The sequence below is a fragment of the Pipra filicauda genome, unplaced genomic scaffold, assembly GCF_003945595.2.
Source record: "Pipra filicauda isolate LSUMZ 115617 unplaced genomic scaffold, ASM394559v2 scaffold110_size2237424_pilon, whole genome shotgun sequence".
Taxonomy (NCBI): Eukaryota; Metazoa; Chordata; class Aves; order Passeriformes; family Pipridae; genus Pipra; species Pipra filicauda.
The window spans coordinates 303,546-322,115 of NW_024103552.1; the positions used below are offsets into that span (position 1 = coordinate 303,546).

Consider the following 18,570-nt stretch of genomic DNA (forward strand, 5'->3'; position numbering starts at 1 on the left):
TCCACCCTGGCTTTTTGTTTCCTGACAGTCTCTTTGGAACCACCTAAATTGCAGAGCCATGATTTGGGCAATACAAGGACCAAAGCTGTGACCAGATTCTACAAGGGGACAGAAGACAGAGCAGCCAGAGGGACAGCTGCAGTCCCCTGTCCTACAAGGAGATTCTCTGTTCTCCCAAAAGAAGAAGGTTCCAAGACCAGCCAGAGCTCAGTGTGCGCTCAGGCAATCTGCTTTATTTGAAATTCTTGTCCAGCCAGATGTATAGCAGTGCCATAGTATGAGGACACCACCCTTGAAAGCCATCTCCAGTTCCACATCTGATGCCAGCAGTCTTCCAAAAATAGCATCATCCAGGAAAGAAGCTACTTTTTTCTTGGCAATCTTCTCCCTGATGAAAGTGAAACTTCATTTTGAATGCCACCTGCTTGCAAGCAGAGGACACAAAATGCCTCCCTCTCCACACCACCCTACAAGCAGATGCACACGTGCACTTGAGGGTTATTTATAGTTGCCTGTTTCCATAAAGTTCAGAACCTACCGACAAGATATTTTAATGCAGTATGGATTGAACTGCCCAGGTATAAGAATTTTCGGTGCTATCAGTTTAACATAGAAGACATAGTCGCAAACAGGAATGTTAGGAAAATAGGGTTTTTTAGGGCAGTGTTAGGAAATCCATTTTTTATCACAGGCTTATGTTTGACTGTCATACATGTCACATCCAGACCTACTTCCAGTGACTTAAGTGTCAGAAATCTGCTACATGGCTCCCCTGTAATTGTTATCATGCTCTGAGCATGACTCATAATGATGTCCCAAAACATTCAGTCTACTGCTTTAGGGATTTTTTTTAATTGCATTTTCCTCTGTCAGATCAGAACATTACAATCATCCACCCTAAGCCCTGTAAAACGCCAAGCCAACACCTCATAATTCCTCTAGTAAGCATATTATGGTTGCTTTTTTGCCCAAAACACAGAACTGTTCAAGATGACAGGCTAATTTTGAAGTTACAATTGCTCAGTGAGTAGCAGAACATCGTCTCATCAGAGATGCTGCCTCTATTTCGCTTTTCAGACATTCAGCCTTCCTCTGGGATATATGAAGATGTCAATAGAAAATAAAGAGCTCCTTTACCCTTCCTTACAGGGACTGCCTACATCTATATCCACGCAAGCTAATACCCTTCAAATCACTTGCGCTCTGGACACAGCCTGTAAACTTTCTCTGTGGTCCTTGCCAGAGGCGTCCAAACCACGTCTCCACTTTCAACTTGGAGAAAATTCTGCTTCTCATCTCAGGCCGTTTCCTTCTGCTTTCAACTCATTTAACCCTTCAAGTCTATATATAGGCCTTCTGTGTGAACGGCAGCCAGAACAGGATCTCATCCTCTCTGGCATCCCTGCCTGCCCTCATCTCCAGCCCTTTCCCTACTGCCTCTCCTGAGCCACTTATCTGGATTGCATTGAGGAGGAACAGCACTATTTTTAGGCTGCGCCTGTACTCTAACTAAGCACAGAGGAATGTGGCTGGGAGCCGGGCCTGCCGGGGAGCGGCGGTGCTCCGAGGGCAGGCAGTACCGCATCCGCCGGGCGGTACCGCATCCGCCGGGCGGTACCGCATCCCCCGGTCGCTGCGGCACCGCGGGCCCGGGGCTCGGCACAGGGAGCTCCTCGGGACACCACCGGGGCTGCGCTCCCGGGAACCAGGCGGGCAGGGCAGGGCTGTCTGTCCTGTCTGATCTCCGCTAGGGCACAGCGATCGCTGTCCCTGTGCGCCCCACCACAGACCCCTCTCGGCGCGGGGCTCCGGCGCGCCCCTGCCCGCCCCCGGGGGCTTCCTCGGGGTCAGAACAGCAGGGTCTCGAGGGTCCCAGGGTCCCGAAGCCAGGCCTGGCAGCCCCGGCCACCCAGCCTGGCTGCTGCAGGGGTAGCCCCTCCGGACCCCCCGCCGCCGGGACTCGAACCCACGACCCGGTACCGCCGCGACCCCTGGGCCGCGCTCCCGGCCCAACCCCCCCGCCCCCCGCTGCCCGGCGTTATGTAACGCGCGCGCGCCGCCATTGGCCGGCGCGGGTCGGACCGCGCGAGGCGGGGGTGGGGCCGCGCGCGCGCAGAGCGGCGCCGCTGCCTCCTCCTCCTCCTCGTTCTCCTCCCGAGCAGCGGCGGCGGCGGCGCGGCCGCGCGGAGCTTCCACAGCCGCTGCCAGGGCCGCCCAGCCCGGATCCCGCTCTGGTGAGCAGCGCCGGGGGGAGCGGAGCGGAGCGGAGCGGGGCGGGGGGAGCGGGCCCGGCCCGGCCCGGCCCGGCCCGGCCCGGCCCGGCCCAGCCTGGCCAGGGGGAAGGAGGCGGCCCGGCCGCGGGGCGCGCTCCGCTCTGGGCCCACTGCGCGCCGGGGCTGCTCGGCCGCGGCCTCCGTCCGTCCGTCCTGCCGCGGCTACTTTCCTCCCGTCGGGCACGTGGTGGGGCCGCGGCCGCCTGTGCCCCGCCTGGCTCGCCCGGGTGCCGCGGCCGCCCCCGGACCCCGCGCGGCGCAGGCCGGGCCGGGCCGGGCTGGCCCTGGCGGAGAGGCCGCCGAGCCCCGCGGGAGCACCGGGGAGGCCTCAGACGGTGCCTCCCGCCGCTGTTCGTCTCTGGAAGTGACAGCGGAAGCAGCTGTCGTTGTCCAGTTTTAGGACTTGAAACTCGGCTCGGGCTCTGGTTACTTACAGAGAGGTGACCCGGTGTGAGGCACTGCCGTGCTGCGGGTTCCAGCCGCGGTGCCCGCGCTGCTGCTGCTGCTGCTGTGACTTGGCAGCAAAAAATCCTGTTACGGTTTGGTATCAGATTTTTTTTCCCATGTGTTCGGTGTCCTACGTGCTCACGCGTTCTTTATTTGGAGGCAGCCGGCCGGTCTGCTGGACTCTGTGAGGGTGTGCCTCATAAGGAAAACAACACTTACCTGCGTTGAGCAATTGAAATACTGATTTAGCTTTGTTGATGAGCTCACCATTCTTTTAAACGAGCTTTGGGGTTATTTTTGTAACTTTTTTAGAGTAATGATAATTTAAATCTTAATTTTCTTTGTGTTTCAGGTACACTGTCTGTCAGCTGTATTAATGTAACTTTCAGTATTTAAACTCTTGGATTTTTCGTCTCGGGCATAGTATGGTGGTTGATACTTTTGAGCAGATGTTTTTGGTCATATTTTCTTGTCTGTGACTTAATTAAAACCAGCAGTTGCCAAGTACATACAAAAGCTCAGTGTGGTTGGCTGTTGCAATGTACTGCTTATCAAGGCACTAAAATACAAAGTAATATGCAAACACTTTGTGAAAAGAATTATTTTTTGTTACATCTGCTTGTTTTCTGTTGGGACCCTCCTGACTTCTGTAGGATTGCTTTAATGCTGGTAAAATAGAAGCGAAACAGTTCCTTCCAGTGTATGCAAAGCTATGACAATATTGCATTTTTTTTCCTTATTTTAAAATTTTAAATGGGAATCCAGTGTTCTGGTTGAGCCATGCTGTATATAAACAGTGTGAGGCCCTGGCTGGGGTGTTCTGGAGTAGCTGTGGCATACAGTGAAACGTAGACTGATATTTTTAGTCTTATTAACAGGCAATGCTGTATCTTATGAAAACTGTTGAATGCCACATGTATTTCTATGTGCTTTTTAATGCAATTTGTGTTATGTTCAGTTTTGTTAGCCATATGGACTTCTAAATTCTCTTTTAGAGAAACTGAAGGGGAGCGAACACTGAAGAGGTACTGTAGCGCTTCTGCAGAGGGTTGGTTACATGGTGGTGGTTGATACAGTGAAAGAAGCGGGCTGTGGCCAAGAGGTGCCTCTCAATCCACAGGAGCTGTTCTGGGTCTCAGGACCGTTGTTTTGCTGTTAGACACTGTGATGTTACCTGTCCAGAAATTCTCACAGTACCAGTGAATTTTCACATGTTTTCATATAGACTTCATTTTCATAATGGGTTTATGGGCTTTTCACACATATTTACTGGAGGTCAGTCACTGTTTGGATAGGCCTTTCTTTCACAGCGGGAGGCCGCCTGCCCTGGTGGGAAGGACCACATGACGGGCCTGGTGTAGCTGCAGAGTGGCCTGTGCCACGACTGCCAAACTTGGAGCAAGTGCCCAGGTCATGTGGAGGGACAGTGACCAAGCAGCCATCCTCCTGGGAACACTAGACTTTGCTAGTTGTCCTGACAACAATGGACTTCACTGGCTGTGCTGTGGTTGGGCAGTCAGTGTTGTGCTTCTGAGAGAGCTGCACAACTGGATCGTGCCTGGACTGTGAGGGACTGAGAGAAAGGCAACAGCAGAAATTTGGCTGCTGGGTTACATAACCACACTCTGAATTGTGCTCCGTTGGTGTGCCCAAATCCTGCCTGGTGTCTGCTCTTGGGGTGGGGCACAGGCTGAATTGGGTGTCTCTGGTGGGCTGGGTGCAGGTGGTGCTATTGGAGCATTGCATATGCGATGTCTTGATGCTCCCTGAAATGTGACTCTTGCATCTCATTTCTTCTTCTGGTGGACATTGTAGTAGCATATGGCAATAACATTTGCTTTCTTTATGCTCCTGTGTTATGTAGAGTAATGGCTTCTGATGGGAGCGATTTTATTTCTTTTCAAGAAAATACGTATGCATGTAACGTTGGCTGAAAATAAAAAAAGATGGCCACTTGTAAAAATATCATTCAATAAAGAGGGGTGACCTGTTGTTCTTGGTGTTCCCAACTTCAAAGCAGCTCACAAGCACCTACACCAAAAGACACTGATACACCTCAGGTAATACTTCGATTTGCCTTTCTTGAAACTTGTTTCAAGTTCCAGAAATAAAAGCTGAGTCATAAGCTTTAAGGAAAAAAAGAAAATAACAACAAACCCCCAGAATTTTTCTGTCCCTTTGGAAATAGAGAATAAGTTTCTATTAACTGCAAAGGAAACTTTTAATTATTCTGACAATTGAAAACACTTTTCAAAAGTAGACCTTGAATCTTTGTAGAGGAAGAAACCTTAGAATGGCCTAATAATTCTGGTGTGTGTTTTAAAAGGGGCACTAAACCCAGAGTCTTTACATAGTGAAGAACAGATGTCTGTTGTGTTTGAGTTATGGGAGTTGTAGGCCTTGTGGACAGAGTGCATGACTGCATTGTGCTCATTGTTACAGCTCCTGAGTCAGATAGCAGCAGTAGTTTCTCCTGTTTGTAGACTAAATGTCTTCTTTTTGTTCGTAGATATGGCTCGTGGACAGCAGAAGATTCAGTCGCAGCAGAAAAATGCCAAAAAGCAAGCTGAGCAAAAAAAGAAACAAGGACATGATCAGAAGGCTGCAGCCAAGGCTGCCTTGATATATACCTGCACTGTCTGTAGGGTAAGAGGAACCGAAGTCAAAATAGTATTGTAGGGAGGTCTGTCTTCCAGCCTAGAGCAGAATTTTTAGAAGATTGTATAGTGGAAACTAAAATACTTAAAGTGGTTGTCGAGCTTGTAGCTATAAGAAGCATTTGCATCTGTTATGTGACTTGCTTACAGATTCAGCTGTACTGATAATTGAGATAGGAGAAAATCAGAGGGCATGTACAGGTCCGGTTTGGGTAGTTATTTTACCTTTTGTGTTGCAGTGGTCTGTATGTGCTGTTAGTGCGAGATACAAAGTTTGAAAAGTGCGAGATTGCTTCCTGTTCAATCTCCAAAAGGAAACATACTTTTTTTGTGATGGAATTGGCCCATTTTAGAATCACTTGTTACTGATGTTGATGCAGAGAGGAAAAGTGGTGGTGCCAAAAGGTGTAAGTTTGATACACCGTAACTTTTGCCAGAATAACTTACTTGACAAGAGAACAGAAATGCAAGCCCTAATCAGTTTGTACATTTCCTTCTGGCTGGTTTTCCTGAATGTGCTCGGTTTGGAGCTGAAGGATAAACTTGCCGTTTTCATTTAAATGGTCAGTCCCAGAATAGATTTGTCACTTTAAATGTCTTAGATAAGATTCCAGATTAAGGGTTGCTCCCTTAAGTACTTGTGAAATCAGGCTGCAGCATCCATCACTTTGGGCAGTGGATGTCTACAACTGTGTTGTAGCAAAGGTCTGAGATAGCTGGTGCCAAGTAGGGAATCAGTTCGTGCCATATAACTTTTTGGCCTATTGATAAACAAAAGAAATAGCTTTCATAAAGATTTGGTTCTGAAAAGGATAAACATTTAAGGTGTTGAAAAAGAAGATAGTAAGGAGGTTTTCCACCAAAGCAACATATGAAGTGTAAGATATGCAGGGAGATACCTAGCAAGAATAGCACCATTGATGGACGTGCCAAAACTGTGATAGTAGTGCTTAAAAGCACCTCTGAAAATAGGAGGTTAAATACTCTGTCCTACCCTGCAGCTAAATTAGTGGTACTTCTGTCACTAGAGCAGTGTCATTGAGGAGACAGTTTGCTTCAGGGAAAAGAAAATAAAACATAGTGGGGAATAGGTTTTGTAGCATTCTTTAACACTTATACTGTGCATAAAGTTTAATGTCTCTCTTTAATCAGACTCAAATGCCGGATCCCAAGACCTTCAAACAGCACTTTGAAAGCAAGCATCCTAAGACTCCACTTCCTCCAGAATTGGCTGATGTTCAGGCGTAAAGTTGTCTACAGGTCATTACCTTAATTTTTAATTTGATTATCTGAGAAAGCTGTATTATGAATCAGTTTTTTTACCACCAACAACTGGGACTTAAAACTTGCTTCATTTCTTTTAATATAAAAATTACTGTAGGTTAAAGTTAGACCCCTGAACTGTTAAAAGGAGAAGCAAGAAGCAAGCTAGTACTTACGTGGGTGAAATGGCTGTGGCATTTCAGTGTGCACAGAGGTTGTTTTAAAAGGGATTAATGTTATTTCAAATCTTCATTCTTAGTGTTGTAGGAATACTTCATTATTTAGTTCTTGCTTTGAAATGTTAGTTTTGCTTTGAACAAAATACATAAATACAATCTGTTGCTACAAAACATGTAATGGAGACAGTAATTTAGGATATTTCCAACAACTGAGCCTTTTTGTTCTCGATATACAGGTGAATGCAGATTTTTCTGCATTCAAATACAAAACTTAACTGTAGAAGTAGCCAGTTGTTAGGCTGTAACTGAAAGTGGTTATAATAAAAGGCTGAAATGAGGTAAAAAGCAGTATTATGGTATTTCATTCACGCAGAGATAAGCAGCATTGTGTAACGGTTCAGCTTAACTGAGTTGTTCTTGTTTTTTATAGGTGAAGTCATGACACCTATTGACTCTTCTACTGTCAGACCTTACATAACAAACCTGCAGCTGCTTTTCTAAAACTGTTGATCAGCAAAAATGAAGGGGCTACAGAAACATTCATATTTTTATGCTGTTCCCTCTTGGGCTTCTTGAAAAGACAATTCTGTGTAAATGTACAGTTGTGCCCTATTTGGAAATCCTGAAAAATCAGTCCATACTTGTTATAAAAATTTTTTTACAATTGTAATTATATTGATGTTCATATTGTGTAAAATAACTCACTTAATAAAGTAGTACTTTGATTTTACAATATCACAGATTAACTCCTTGTAGAAGTTCTGTTTCAACTTTCTGCATTATCTGCCTTATAAAATAATAAAAAAGACAAAAGTGGAATTTTCCCCATCCTGCCAAAACATGAGCAGTATCATTCCACTGAAAGTAATGTACATTACAGTAAATTAAAATGGAAAGGGAAGCTGCTCATATTTACTGTCCAATGTGCTGCCTGCTTGAGCCCAGCCACTAGTGGTCAAGCTGATGGCTCAAGGCACAGCACTTGCCCAAGCAGCTGCATGAGAATCATGAGACTTCCTCCTACATTTTTGTCCTGGGTATTGGAACCTAAATACTGCAAGCCATTTCAAATGGGATTCCTTTATTGTGAGGGATCATATTCCTTTAAGTCATGCACTGGAGAGACTCTGGTTATGCTTTTATCCTTTCTATTTACGTAGATGACTGAGAAAGCTGAGGGGTGGCAGGTTTGAATGCTTCTGGGTATGCTGACTTGAAAAATGCTTGCAAATACTAGGTTAAAGCAGATCTGCTCTTAGTTGAAAAATGGGTTTGAAAATATTTTTAATGATATTTTGAGCAGTCAACCACACATGTTCCCCCTCAAATCTGTCTGGTTATTTCTCTCTTCAAGAAATACGTAAAATAGCCAGCCATTAATAACCTTCCTTCACAGCCAGCTTAAAATGAGTGTTGGAAAAGAGCCAAAGTAACTAAAATAATATGGCTACTTAAAGAAATCAGATGTGATTAAAGTTGCATTGATAAGAAAAAGCTGGATAATAACTGGCCAAGAACATTTGAGCAGATAAACATAATTATCTTTAAACTGTTCTAGGCTGAGTTCTAATCCCGGATGTACAGCACAGAAGTGGAAAGACATCTGAATTGTGCTAGAAGGTCTGATATACAAATTTCCATCTTTGGCATTTGGAGGGGCTTATTTAAGAGCTTTAGTTTTGACCCTGCAGTAAGAAGCAATACTAGAATTGCTGGGATTTGCGAGTTTACAATAGATGTAAAAATTCTGGCAGTCCAACTAACCCTTGCTATGCAGCAGGACTGTACATCTGGCCTTCAAATGGCTTCCTAAAATCTAGGACCATAGTCTCAAAGACTCATTCACTTAAAAGAATGCACTTGGTATTTTATTATATAAAGTCAAAGCCTTTGTCTTCATCCACTCATTCGCTCTTTATTGAACTACTTCTGTGAGACTAGCTTCCTGTCCTCTTTGCTGTGACAGTATCTCTGTAAATACTTACTTTGGCATAAAGTTACTCTGTATTATAGTCACTCTGGGATAACCTGTATACCACTTAACTTTTATAGATAATGTTATTCTCCTCAGCGTAATCCACTACTGCACTTGTACACCTGACATGAGAATGTAACGCTTGATTTATTTTTCTTTAATGTTATCAATACATATATCCCGACAAACTGGCTCCACAAGGCAAGAAATCTGCTCTTGACCTTTGTGCTGTATGGGGAGAGGTACTGCAATGTTCTAATGCTGTAGTTTGTCTAAGAATACGCTGAGTGCAAATGGATAAAGATGTTTCTTGCGCTGATTGGTATTTGATAATCTGGTTTTACTTTGAAAAATGTTTGGGGATGTATCCCTATAGCTTGGTCCTGAGGTGAAGTATATGTTCTATTCCTTCAATTCAGATTGTGTAGCATTAAATAAAAAGACTTTGTTTCATAAACAATCTCTCTTAATGAGCACTGAAGAGTTGGAAAGCTGCATCAGTAGTGGGATGATTAACTTCAGTTAGAACTGTGTTTTCAAAACTCCATGATGCTCAAGTTGAAAATACCTTATGAAACGATGGGGTTTCTATTATTGGAAGGAAAGGATGATGCTTGGTTCAATAAGATCCCTAGCTACAATAGCTGTAATCTCAATTACAGAACTAAATGAAAGCTATGACTGAAATGTTATAAAGGCTGTCCCAAATGTGGGAATAGTCCTCATTTAGAATTATCTGCAATACTCCTTATACCTAAAAGGTCAGAGGAAGGACTAGTTCTCCATCATTTCTTCCTGATCTGGAGGTAACACACCCTGGTACCTGGCTAAAGACACAATTGTGTGTTGTAATGTGTCTGATTAAAGAGAATTAAAAATGTAAAATGTAAAATGTCGTATTTCCTGCCTGCTTTTAAAATCAAGTATTGCTGCACCTAGAAAATTAATTTCCTGGCTGTGGACAGCCATGGAACTTGAAGCTGTCTAACTGTGCAAGACAGAAAAAAAGGCATGGAAAGCTTCCTGTGTTTCCTTGAGAAAGATTCATCTTTGTGCAGGGTCAGCATTCAGGTAAAGGGGTTTTATGGTGTCAGTATGGACATCAGCTGTCATGGATACTTGTGGAACAACTTTAAAGAGTGATTTTGGATTTTCAGAAGCCCACATCTTCTGGGAATCTCTTTAAGCAGCATCTGAAATCACATTTTAAGCGACACTTAAAATGTTCTGAAAAAATGTCTCACTTTAGATCTTAGAGTAAAAGAAGGTGTGATTATGGTGAAGCCATCTTAGGGACTATTGAATAATCAAGAATAGTTTTGCAATTTTGTTAATCAGACTTACTTAGGCTTGTTTCTTTACATCTGCTTTACACTATTGAAGGGCTTCTGGTTTGTTGCTATCAAAAAGCTGTGTGAAAGATCTGAAATAAAAGTTGAAGACAGTTGCTGCATAGCCTTAGGGAAATAGTTGGTTTTATACAGCGCTCTTGAAACATCCCTGGAGACTATGCCTTTTAGTTATTTGCTGAAAACACTTCAGCTCAAGTAAGTAAAGCTAATGACCACAGGCTGTTTGCAAACCACATAGTAATGAAGGAATTTGTAGCATTTCTGTAAACTATATTGAACAGTTTTCCCATCTTGATAAGAAGAGCTATTAGGTGGAATGTCTTTTATCATCAAAAATGATAGGCTTGAGGTCTGTTTTGTTTCCTATTTTCACAGAAACAAGTTGGGAATTACTGGGCTTTACTAGAAGCCTAGTCTTCCAGGGTCTGACCAGTAAACTAAATTAGTCCTACAGAATCCACAAACAAACTAAAGGTCAGCTTGTGTTTCTGTCTACCCAGTCATCTGCTGTGTGTAATTTGGGGACCTTTGATTACCTATTTAGAACCTTACAGGTTTTGCAGTGGACTTTGAATTCAGCTCCAAAACTCATGTTTGCACTGGTATTCAGTTTGTGATTTTACATATTCTGTAGCATCATCAGCGATGTTGCTCTAGTTCAAACAGTGGGAGGGTGTGAAGTGCTGTCTGTGGAATTTTACTGTCCATTTTTTAAATTATTTTGAAATCTTTTAATACATTGTCTATTGTGTTACAGTTTTTATATAGATATGACACAATAGACTCACAACTCTCGAGTTGTGTTATCTTGGTAGCTTTAAAAAAAAAGTGGATTGGGTTGCATGTATGTTTTATAATTCTCTTACGTAGCTTTTGGCATTGGGGTTCCTGGGAAAGGAGGAATCTAATAAGTTGTCCCAATGTGGTTATCTAACAGAAATCTGTTCTGTCTGTGTCTCACTTTTTTTCAGGAAATATAGCACAGCTTTCCTTTGAAAAATACTGTCCATTAAATATATAAATTCAAGATCCATACAGCACTTTGATGGCATGGCAAACGTACATGTGTGTTCCTTCTTTGTAGCTGTTACAAAATTACAGTGTGCAAAATTTACTGAATGCAGGAGGTCTTTCAGAGGAGTATGGATTAACGGAAATCTCAGTAAGTTATCTAGACCATCTCCTTGCTCTGAAATTGGATCAAATTTGCCAAGACTAACTAGCAAGTGTTTCTCTAACTCTTAAAGGCTTCCAATGAAAAGGATCACATGACCTTGTAAGCAGCATGCTTAACTGCACAACTGGAGAGTTACCACAGCAAGAGTTTATCCCTGCAAGTTAAGTCAATTGCTTACTGTTCTCATTGGCAATAGATGTGACGAATAGTGCCTTCATTTGAACATTGCTATTGTGTTCTCCTTCTAGTCTTCAAAATAAACCCAGTTAATTGAATCACTCTTCATAGGTCACATAATCTAACTCTAGCAATTGCTGATGCTCTGGATCCTCTCCAGTCTGTGCTCTTAAATTCTATGGTTCAAAATGTGACCCAAAGTGCTGGTTGAGGCTAGGGCAGAGTAGCTGGGACAACTAACCTCTGGCACTTGCATTCTCTTAACATACACTGGAATTGTATTAGCCTTTTCGCACCAACATCCTAGATGCATTTTGGTACCACTAATAATCTCCACTGTGTCCCTCTATTTAGTGTCCACTTAGCTGTCTCTAATGGATCTCAGACCAAACTGTTTACAGTTCATCCAAGTGTGGTGTCAGGGGGGAGTCTTCCAGATGTACTCTTTTACTCTTTAGTCTGTGTTTTTCATGAACACACTGATGGGATAGATCCCAGGCAAAGCCTTGCAGGACCCTGCTTGAGTAACTTCGCAGGTTCCCAGTAAGCCTTTGGGAACTGCTTTTTGTGGTCAGTATGGATTGGAGCTCTGTATTTCACCTGTGAGAACTTCACAAACTGACAATGTCAAAGTCCTTTACAACAACAGGCAGATTTGGGATCTTGTGTGCCTGTGGGCATCAGGGTGGTTTTCACAAAGAAGGAGATGGATGGTAGTGGGGTACGACTTACTTTATTCCTGACAAATCCTTGTTGTCTGGCTGTTGCTGAGTTACTTTTCCTTATGCGTTTACTAAGAGATTTTTATAAAAATGATTCTAGCCTTTTTTCCAGATTTAGGCTGACTGACAGAGTCCCTTTGTTTTTAAATTCCTTGTGCTTGTCCCACTACTTTCTTGGGCTCTTTTCTATGCTCTATGGGTTCTCAGAGAGCAGCAGTCATGATCCATAATGATGTGGCTGATTGCTGGAGCATCCTAGGGTAGGAGTAATTAGTTGTTGCCAGCTTGAATTCCATCAAAGTCCTCTGCCTATTTTAGCTTACTCTTAACTTCTTAACATATTTAGTTAACTTTTGACTGAAGTAAAAGATGCTGTTTATTACTTATTTGTGAATCTTATCTTCTAATTTTTTTCCCTTCCTCATCAGGTAATGGACCTATACTTAACTTTATCCTTCCATAGATATTTATAGGCTTTGTATCTGCCTTTTAGAACCTCAGCTGTGTTTTTAGACTCTGCTGTTGAAGGTGTTAACTGTGTTGATTTTTGAGCCATCTAAAACCCAGTCAGTCAGGATCCACACCCTTAAATCTGCAACCATGGAGGCCCACTCTTTGAAAATCCTTTTTGTTTTTTTTACACAGTTTGCCCACTGTGAAGCTGTCAGAAGCTTTATGTACTCCATCCTGATCAGTTCAAGGTCCCAAACGTGCCAGAGCATCTCATTAAAGTTTGAGCTCTGATGAGTATTTACTTACCTGCATGCTGGCAGTGAGAAGGACCAGGCTGGCCTGATAAATCTCCTGAATGTGCCATAGCTGTTATGCTGTATATAAAACTGCATAGCACTAATTAGACTAAATGGTTGAGTGACTTTTCTCCAGACACCACTCTGGCCATTTCTTCCTCTGGTTTTCAAGACTATCCCTATACTTTAATCATTGCTGCCTGTCTTTTCCATATGGATGCCAATGCAATCCAACCCCTCAGAAGAGTATATTGTGTCTGTCTTCTTTACCCTTAGTTTACTGATAACAGTGTAATACCCAAGCTGCCTTTGTGTCTTATTTGGTGCTTTGCAAAATGAAAGTATGCTTGGAAAACAAATGCATGTTAATTGCCAGGATACTCACAGGCCATCAGGATAGGCCTTAATTTTTAACTTCTTATTCCTGATGTGCCTTCAAATTCCAGTAGCCATTACCTGCTGATAGTTTTAACTCTCTTTTGGTACACGTTTCTTTAGCTGTAAATGCTCACTGCATATTTTGCAAAAATATGGTTGCTTTTTTTTTTGAATATTTGTGGATCCTTTGAAGAGTGAAAACTAAGTATTTCCAACCAAAGGAATAATTGAAGAATGATGTCTTCTGAAAAAAAACCCACAAAAGTCTAAAATGTTTGAATGTGTCCTGCTGGTATTCAGAATTATTTTTATGGTCATTACTCACTTTCTGTTACAATAATGCTTAATGCAGTTGCATGTTCTGTTCTTGAAGAAGACACAACTCAGATTTCATGTGGCAGTGGGCTGTGTGCAGTATGGGAACTGACCAGGACAGTCTCTGTGCAATGAAGCTGCTTTACTTTCCGCACAGAAACAGAGGGAAAAATAATTTTCACTTGTGACTAGATTTCACTTGCTGCATGTTGTATTTAGAAAGCAAGTTTAAATTCATTGTGATTTTAGAAGAAAATTAACCCTGGGATAGATTTTCTAAAGGGCACCTACTGCTGCTATTAGCTGTTACCAGATCAATGCTAGAAGAGAATCATTTTCTTAGTGAGATCTAAGAAATAGTGTTTATTGAGGACCATATTAAGTAAAGTTAAGAAATAGTAAATAGCTGCTTTTTCCTGCTGCAGTAAATCTTTCAAAGAATTTGCTGTTCTGCATCTGAAAGCAAGAGCTGTTATGCAGCTGAAAGAATGTGACAGTGGATCATAATCGCCACTAGCGGAGGAGGACAACTTCTCAGCTTCTGGGCTGCTTTCTAAGTGGACAAAGCCTGCCTGTATTTTTATCAAACAATAATTGAATTGTGCATCACTGAAGTCAGCAGGAACTTAATTTTGTCATGTGCTAAATATTCGCATGCATGTGCAGAAAGCAGCTAGCTTGAACACCTTTGTAAAATCTATAAATCACATATGTTACTAAAATCAGTGTATTATATTGACGTCTGTATATCAGAAGACAATTTCTGGAGGCAGGGAGATGCTGTATTCTGTCCTAGAAAATATATACAGTGCTATACCAAGACAGACTTTACAAATTGTAATTGATAAAGTTATAAGATTTTCTTGGTCTGTAGTGACTGTCAGTCCTCAAAATTTCTCCTGGTCTTTTATCATAAGCCTTTTGATTGGAAACACTGTGTGGCCAACATGACTCTGTGGACCTCAGAGAGGCTAGTGCCCCAGGGACAGAGATTTGGATACCACTCTCTTAGACAATTCTGAAATTAATTGACTCTTGCTTGCTCTGTGAGTCCAGGTGTTTTCTCAGGACCCAGACATCTCTGTGTTGTCCTCCCCACTTCCCCACTTGGAATGGGTGAATATGTAGGAGCACAACTATGCAAAAATAAAAACGTCCAGTGTAAAGCTACTAAGTGCTAATTCTGCCTTGACTGCGCTGTTTGTTTTTAGTCAGGGGTGGCCAGACTTCACCTTTCACTCCCTACAAAGGGACAGAAGCAACCTGGTGCTTTCTGGGCTGCTCTCCTGACTACCTGCCACCCTCTCAACATGAGGCTCGTGGAACCACACAAGCAATGTAACCGGTCCTGTCTAACTGGCCTTGGCTAAGGACAGCCAAAATTGCAGAAAGGGAGGTATCTTAAAGGCAATCCTGTTGTTCCTATTTGTGAAAATAGGCAGCTGGGTAGAGAAAATGCTCTCTGTGATTATGGGCAGGGTGGTGGTTTAGAGCTGCAAAATAACATCCTGCAGTGCTGGGCACTGGAGAAACACTTGAGAAATGCCTAAACCACAAGACATATTTGCATTGGTGCTTGTATTCCTTTAGTCAGGAAGGAGAACTCACGCTGAAGCACCTGAGTCCCTTTGCAGAGTATGGGCAAGTGAGCCCCTGGAAGAGTGACAAACAGAGGTGCCAGGTTGTGTCTGGGAGCAGGGAAGCAGCAGGGAGTCAGTATTTCTGCAAGAGATCAGCAAACATCTTTCCCTTGATAGCTGCATGAGGAAAGGAGAAGAGGGAAAGGTAGGATTCAGGTTAGAGACTGTAAGTACAGTTCACTGTGCATTTGCTTACATGAAATGTTTGCTTTTGAGCACTTGAGGCTGGCTCAGAATTGATTGACTGCTCATGATGGTCAAGGTCTATTTAAAGGCAATAAACTAACAATGTCTTGAAGAGATTGTCCTTTATATGGCACCCAGGACAGATACTTTGCAAGTACCGAAACACCATCCCTCTAATGTGGTAATGAATGTGCTAAGTGCTTGACTGTTTTGGTTTTTTGTTCCTCTTTCATCCCTCCTTGTTGTGGTTGTCTATGCCAGACCTCCACATGCTGCATTGATCCTTACCCAGATCCTCATCTCTTCAAGTACTCTTGAACAGGCTTGTACATAATTGGTGTCTCAGGAAGGGAAAATCTCGATGGCAACTTAAACAAAACTGATGCTGAGACTTCACTGTACATTTATGAGCTGCTTTTGACCAGAATTTGACTCCAGGAGATGACATGCTGTAGAGCTAGCAGGGAGAGAATGGAAGTCCTTCCATTTCCAGGAAGCTCTGTAGAAGGAAGTGAACAGGAAGGCCTAATGAAAGCAGTCCCTGTTCAAGAGGAGACTAGAACGGAGGAATGGGAACATTGAAGAGTTCCACCAGAAAAGCAGAGTTGTCAGCTATGAACTCAACAGCCAAAAAGTGCTGCCTTCCAGAATTTTCTTAGCAAAAAGCTCTCGCTCTTGGGCAGGTATGAGCTCTACCAAGAACTTGTTGACTTTGTTGCTAACACTGATTATGAAAGTATTGAAATGTTATTCCTCCTGAAGGTTAGTTGTCCAGCTTCTTAAAACAAGTAAGGCTGTTACTGTCCCCTTGGAAAGTGAATGGAAGCAGATTATAATGAAACAGATGGTGCAGAATTTAACTCAAAATCAAGATTCTTACAGAGATTCTTACGTCTGTCTCAAGCCATGCTCAGGCAAACTGGTGTGCAGAGACATTAAATAAATAATCCCAGTGGTCACCCTTGGGTCAGTTTCTTAGTTACAAGATTTCAGAGTACAGGACACATTGTTTATTTTTGAGAAAGGCATCTCTGTTTTTCCTAAGGTGTAGGAAACACCATCTATTTTAAGAGATGAGTCCCAATCTGTGGATTCATATTGTGTAGAAACAGTCCTTTTTTTAATTTAGGAAGACATATCAAAACCAGCATGATTATTTATAATCCTTTTTTGTCTTCTAATGGCTAGCATTTTCTAATTTCTCCATTCTTATGGCAGTCTTTTCCTCATCCCCATTTCCAGCTAGCTTTCTAGGAGAGCTATATAAGTCTTTCCTCTCCAAAAACATGACTCAGCCACCATTTTTATTCCTAATAATTCCTTCATCTTCCTCTTTGCTGTGGAATAAATCACAGCCACTTTCTCTACATCTCCAAATGAATGTCTAGCCAAAAGCTGTAGCTTCATACCCCTGCAAGAAAACTCTTAACCTCTTGTCCACGTCTCTTCTACCCCTTAGTTTTTCTTGTGTTGCTATAACTATCTTATCCCTTTGGGTTGTACATGAGCCCCTGGTTTGGTTTGGGTCTCCATCTAAATCCCTTTGTTCAAGTTAGAAGTCTTGCCAGTTCTTCTGCCTTCCTTAGTCAATGCTTTTTTCCAAGTCCTTGGCAACTCCTCTGTGCAGCACCCCTCCCTCTAATGTACAGCCTTCAACAGATGTGGCCTGACCCTGCTCATTGCTTAGAGAGTGGGTGTCCAGGAAGCTGCCCAAAAGATAGTTGTCCTCGTCTGTTGATTTTCCATATTCACCTCCTCTTTTTACCATCCTCACTCTAGACCTCACTGCCTTTCTTCAAAACCCTGCATCCCAGAAGTTGGTAGCAGCTGCCAGACTGTTCCTGTTGTCCTCCTGATCTCTATCGCTATTTTCTAGCTTCTTCCCACCTGCTGCCTTTGCAGCATCCTCCAGTTGGGTCTCAAACACCAGCTGGCACAGCTGTCTCCAGCTCCATGGCCAGGGCTCTCTGGGCACTTCCCACATGCGCACTGGTCACAGCCACACCATCCTTCTCAGATCACGCTGACAAATCTTCCCCCTGCATAACAGGTACCTTGCTATGACAGAAGTTGTCTCACCTGACAGATGCTGAAACAACTTTTTGTTTGCCTCTCTATGTTCTTTACTGGATAAACAGTTCATGAGCAGCAGAGGGGCTCTTGCTTTTTCTTCTTCAGTGAGTTAATCATTTACTTCACAAAGTCTTTGCTTTTCAGACTATATATTTTTTAATTTGTATTTACTGCCTTGATCCTTAATGCCCAAACTCATGCAAAGGCATCTTCTTAAGACCACATTTCCCTCTGCCATGTCTCCTTCTCCTTTTCAGCCCTCCATCACACATGTGGCCTTATTTAGTGGCAGGGAACTGGCAAGTCGGAGATGTAAGGGCAAGACTTGGGACCAAATGGGGCAGAGAGCAGGGCTGCACATCCACAACCACCCCAATGCCCTCTGCTCTCTGCTTGCCGTGCAGTCATCAGCACAGCAGTGGACAGGTAGGTTTTGTACTGGAATGTTAATGTTCAGCTAGTAAAGAGTTACCCCAGAGAGGAGGGCTTGGGAGCAGCCCTGACCTGCTCTCCACATGCTTAAAACCACTGTGGAACTGAGCAACCCTTGTTCTGAAGTGGGAAATCAGACAAATCTTTAAAAACCTTGGGTGTGTTTCACACCCTGGACTTAAGGTAATTAGTTCCCAGGTCAAGGCTTACCACTCTAGTTTTACCCCCAGTGAACCCTGAACTGTCAACACCTTGCAGATTGGCTTTGCTGAATTTCCAGCATCTCCTGCCCAACCTGTTTGCTTCTCCCTCTTTCTTGTGCTTCATCATCTCATTTATTTTTCATTTAGTGTCCTTCTGTCTGTAGAGACATGTCTTGTGTGAGAGGAAATGAATCCCCAGCCCACCCACTCTCCTTCTCAGCACAGTGCATAGTGAGAGTGGGCAGTGTAAAATCCACGTGAGGGATCCCACCTACATAGCTCAAGTGCTGAACAAATCAGAGGAGCAGGACTTGCTGAGTCCAGCCCTTACATTTTGGATATCAGGGCAAGAACCTGATCTCTGTTTTGCAG

At 43.1% G+C, this 18,570-nt stretch overlaps 1 protein-coding gene across 1 annotated transcript; it reads left to right on the forward strand.

The window, feature by feature from the left end:
- The first annotated feature begins 2,126 nt into the window (after window positions 1–2,126).
- On the forward strand, window positions 2,127–9,679 carry ZNF706 (zinc finger protein 706). Its single transcript, XM_027717501.2, has 4 exons — window positions 2,127–2,234; window positions 5,230–5,366; window positions 6,530–6,637; window positions 7,250–9,679. Exons 2-3 carry the CDS (start codon window positions 5,232–5,234, stop codon window positions 6,623–6,625), a joined length of 231 nt encoding a protein of 76 aa, XP_027573302.1. The 5' UTR covers window positions 2,127–2,234; window positions 5,230–5,231; the 3' UTR covers window positions 6,626–6,637; window positions 7,250–9,679.
- Window positions 9,680–18,570: the final 8,891 nt, after the last annotated feature.

Bases quoted from the DNA above. Each gene is read 5' to 3' on its own strand.
- ZNF706 (XM_027717501.2), top strand. From the start codon at position 5,232: ATGGCTCGTGGACAGCAGAAGATTCAGTCGCAGCAGAAAAATGCCAAA. The intron at 5,367-6,529 runs GTAAGAGGAACC...CTCTTTAATCAG, and splicing joins ATACCTGCACTGTCTGTAGG to ACTCAAATGCCGGATCCCAA.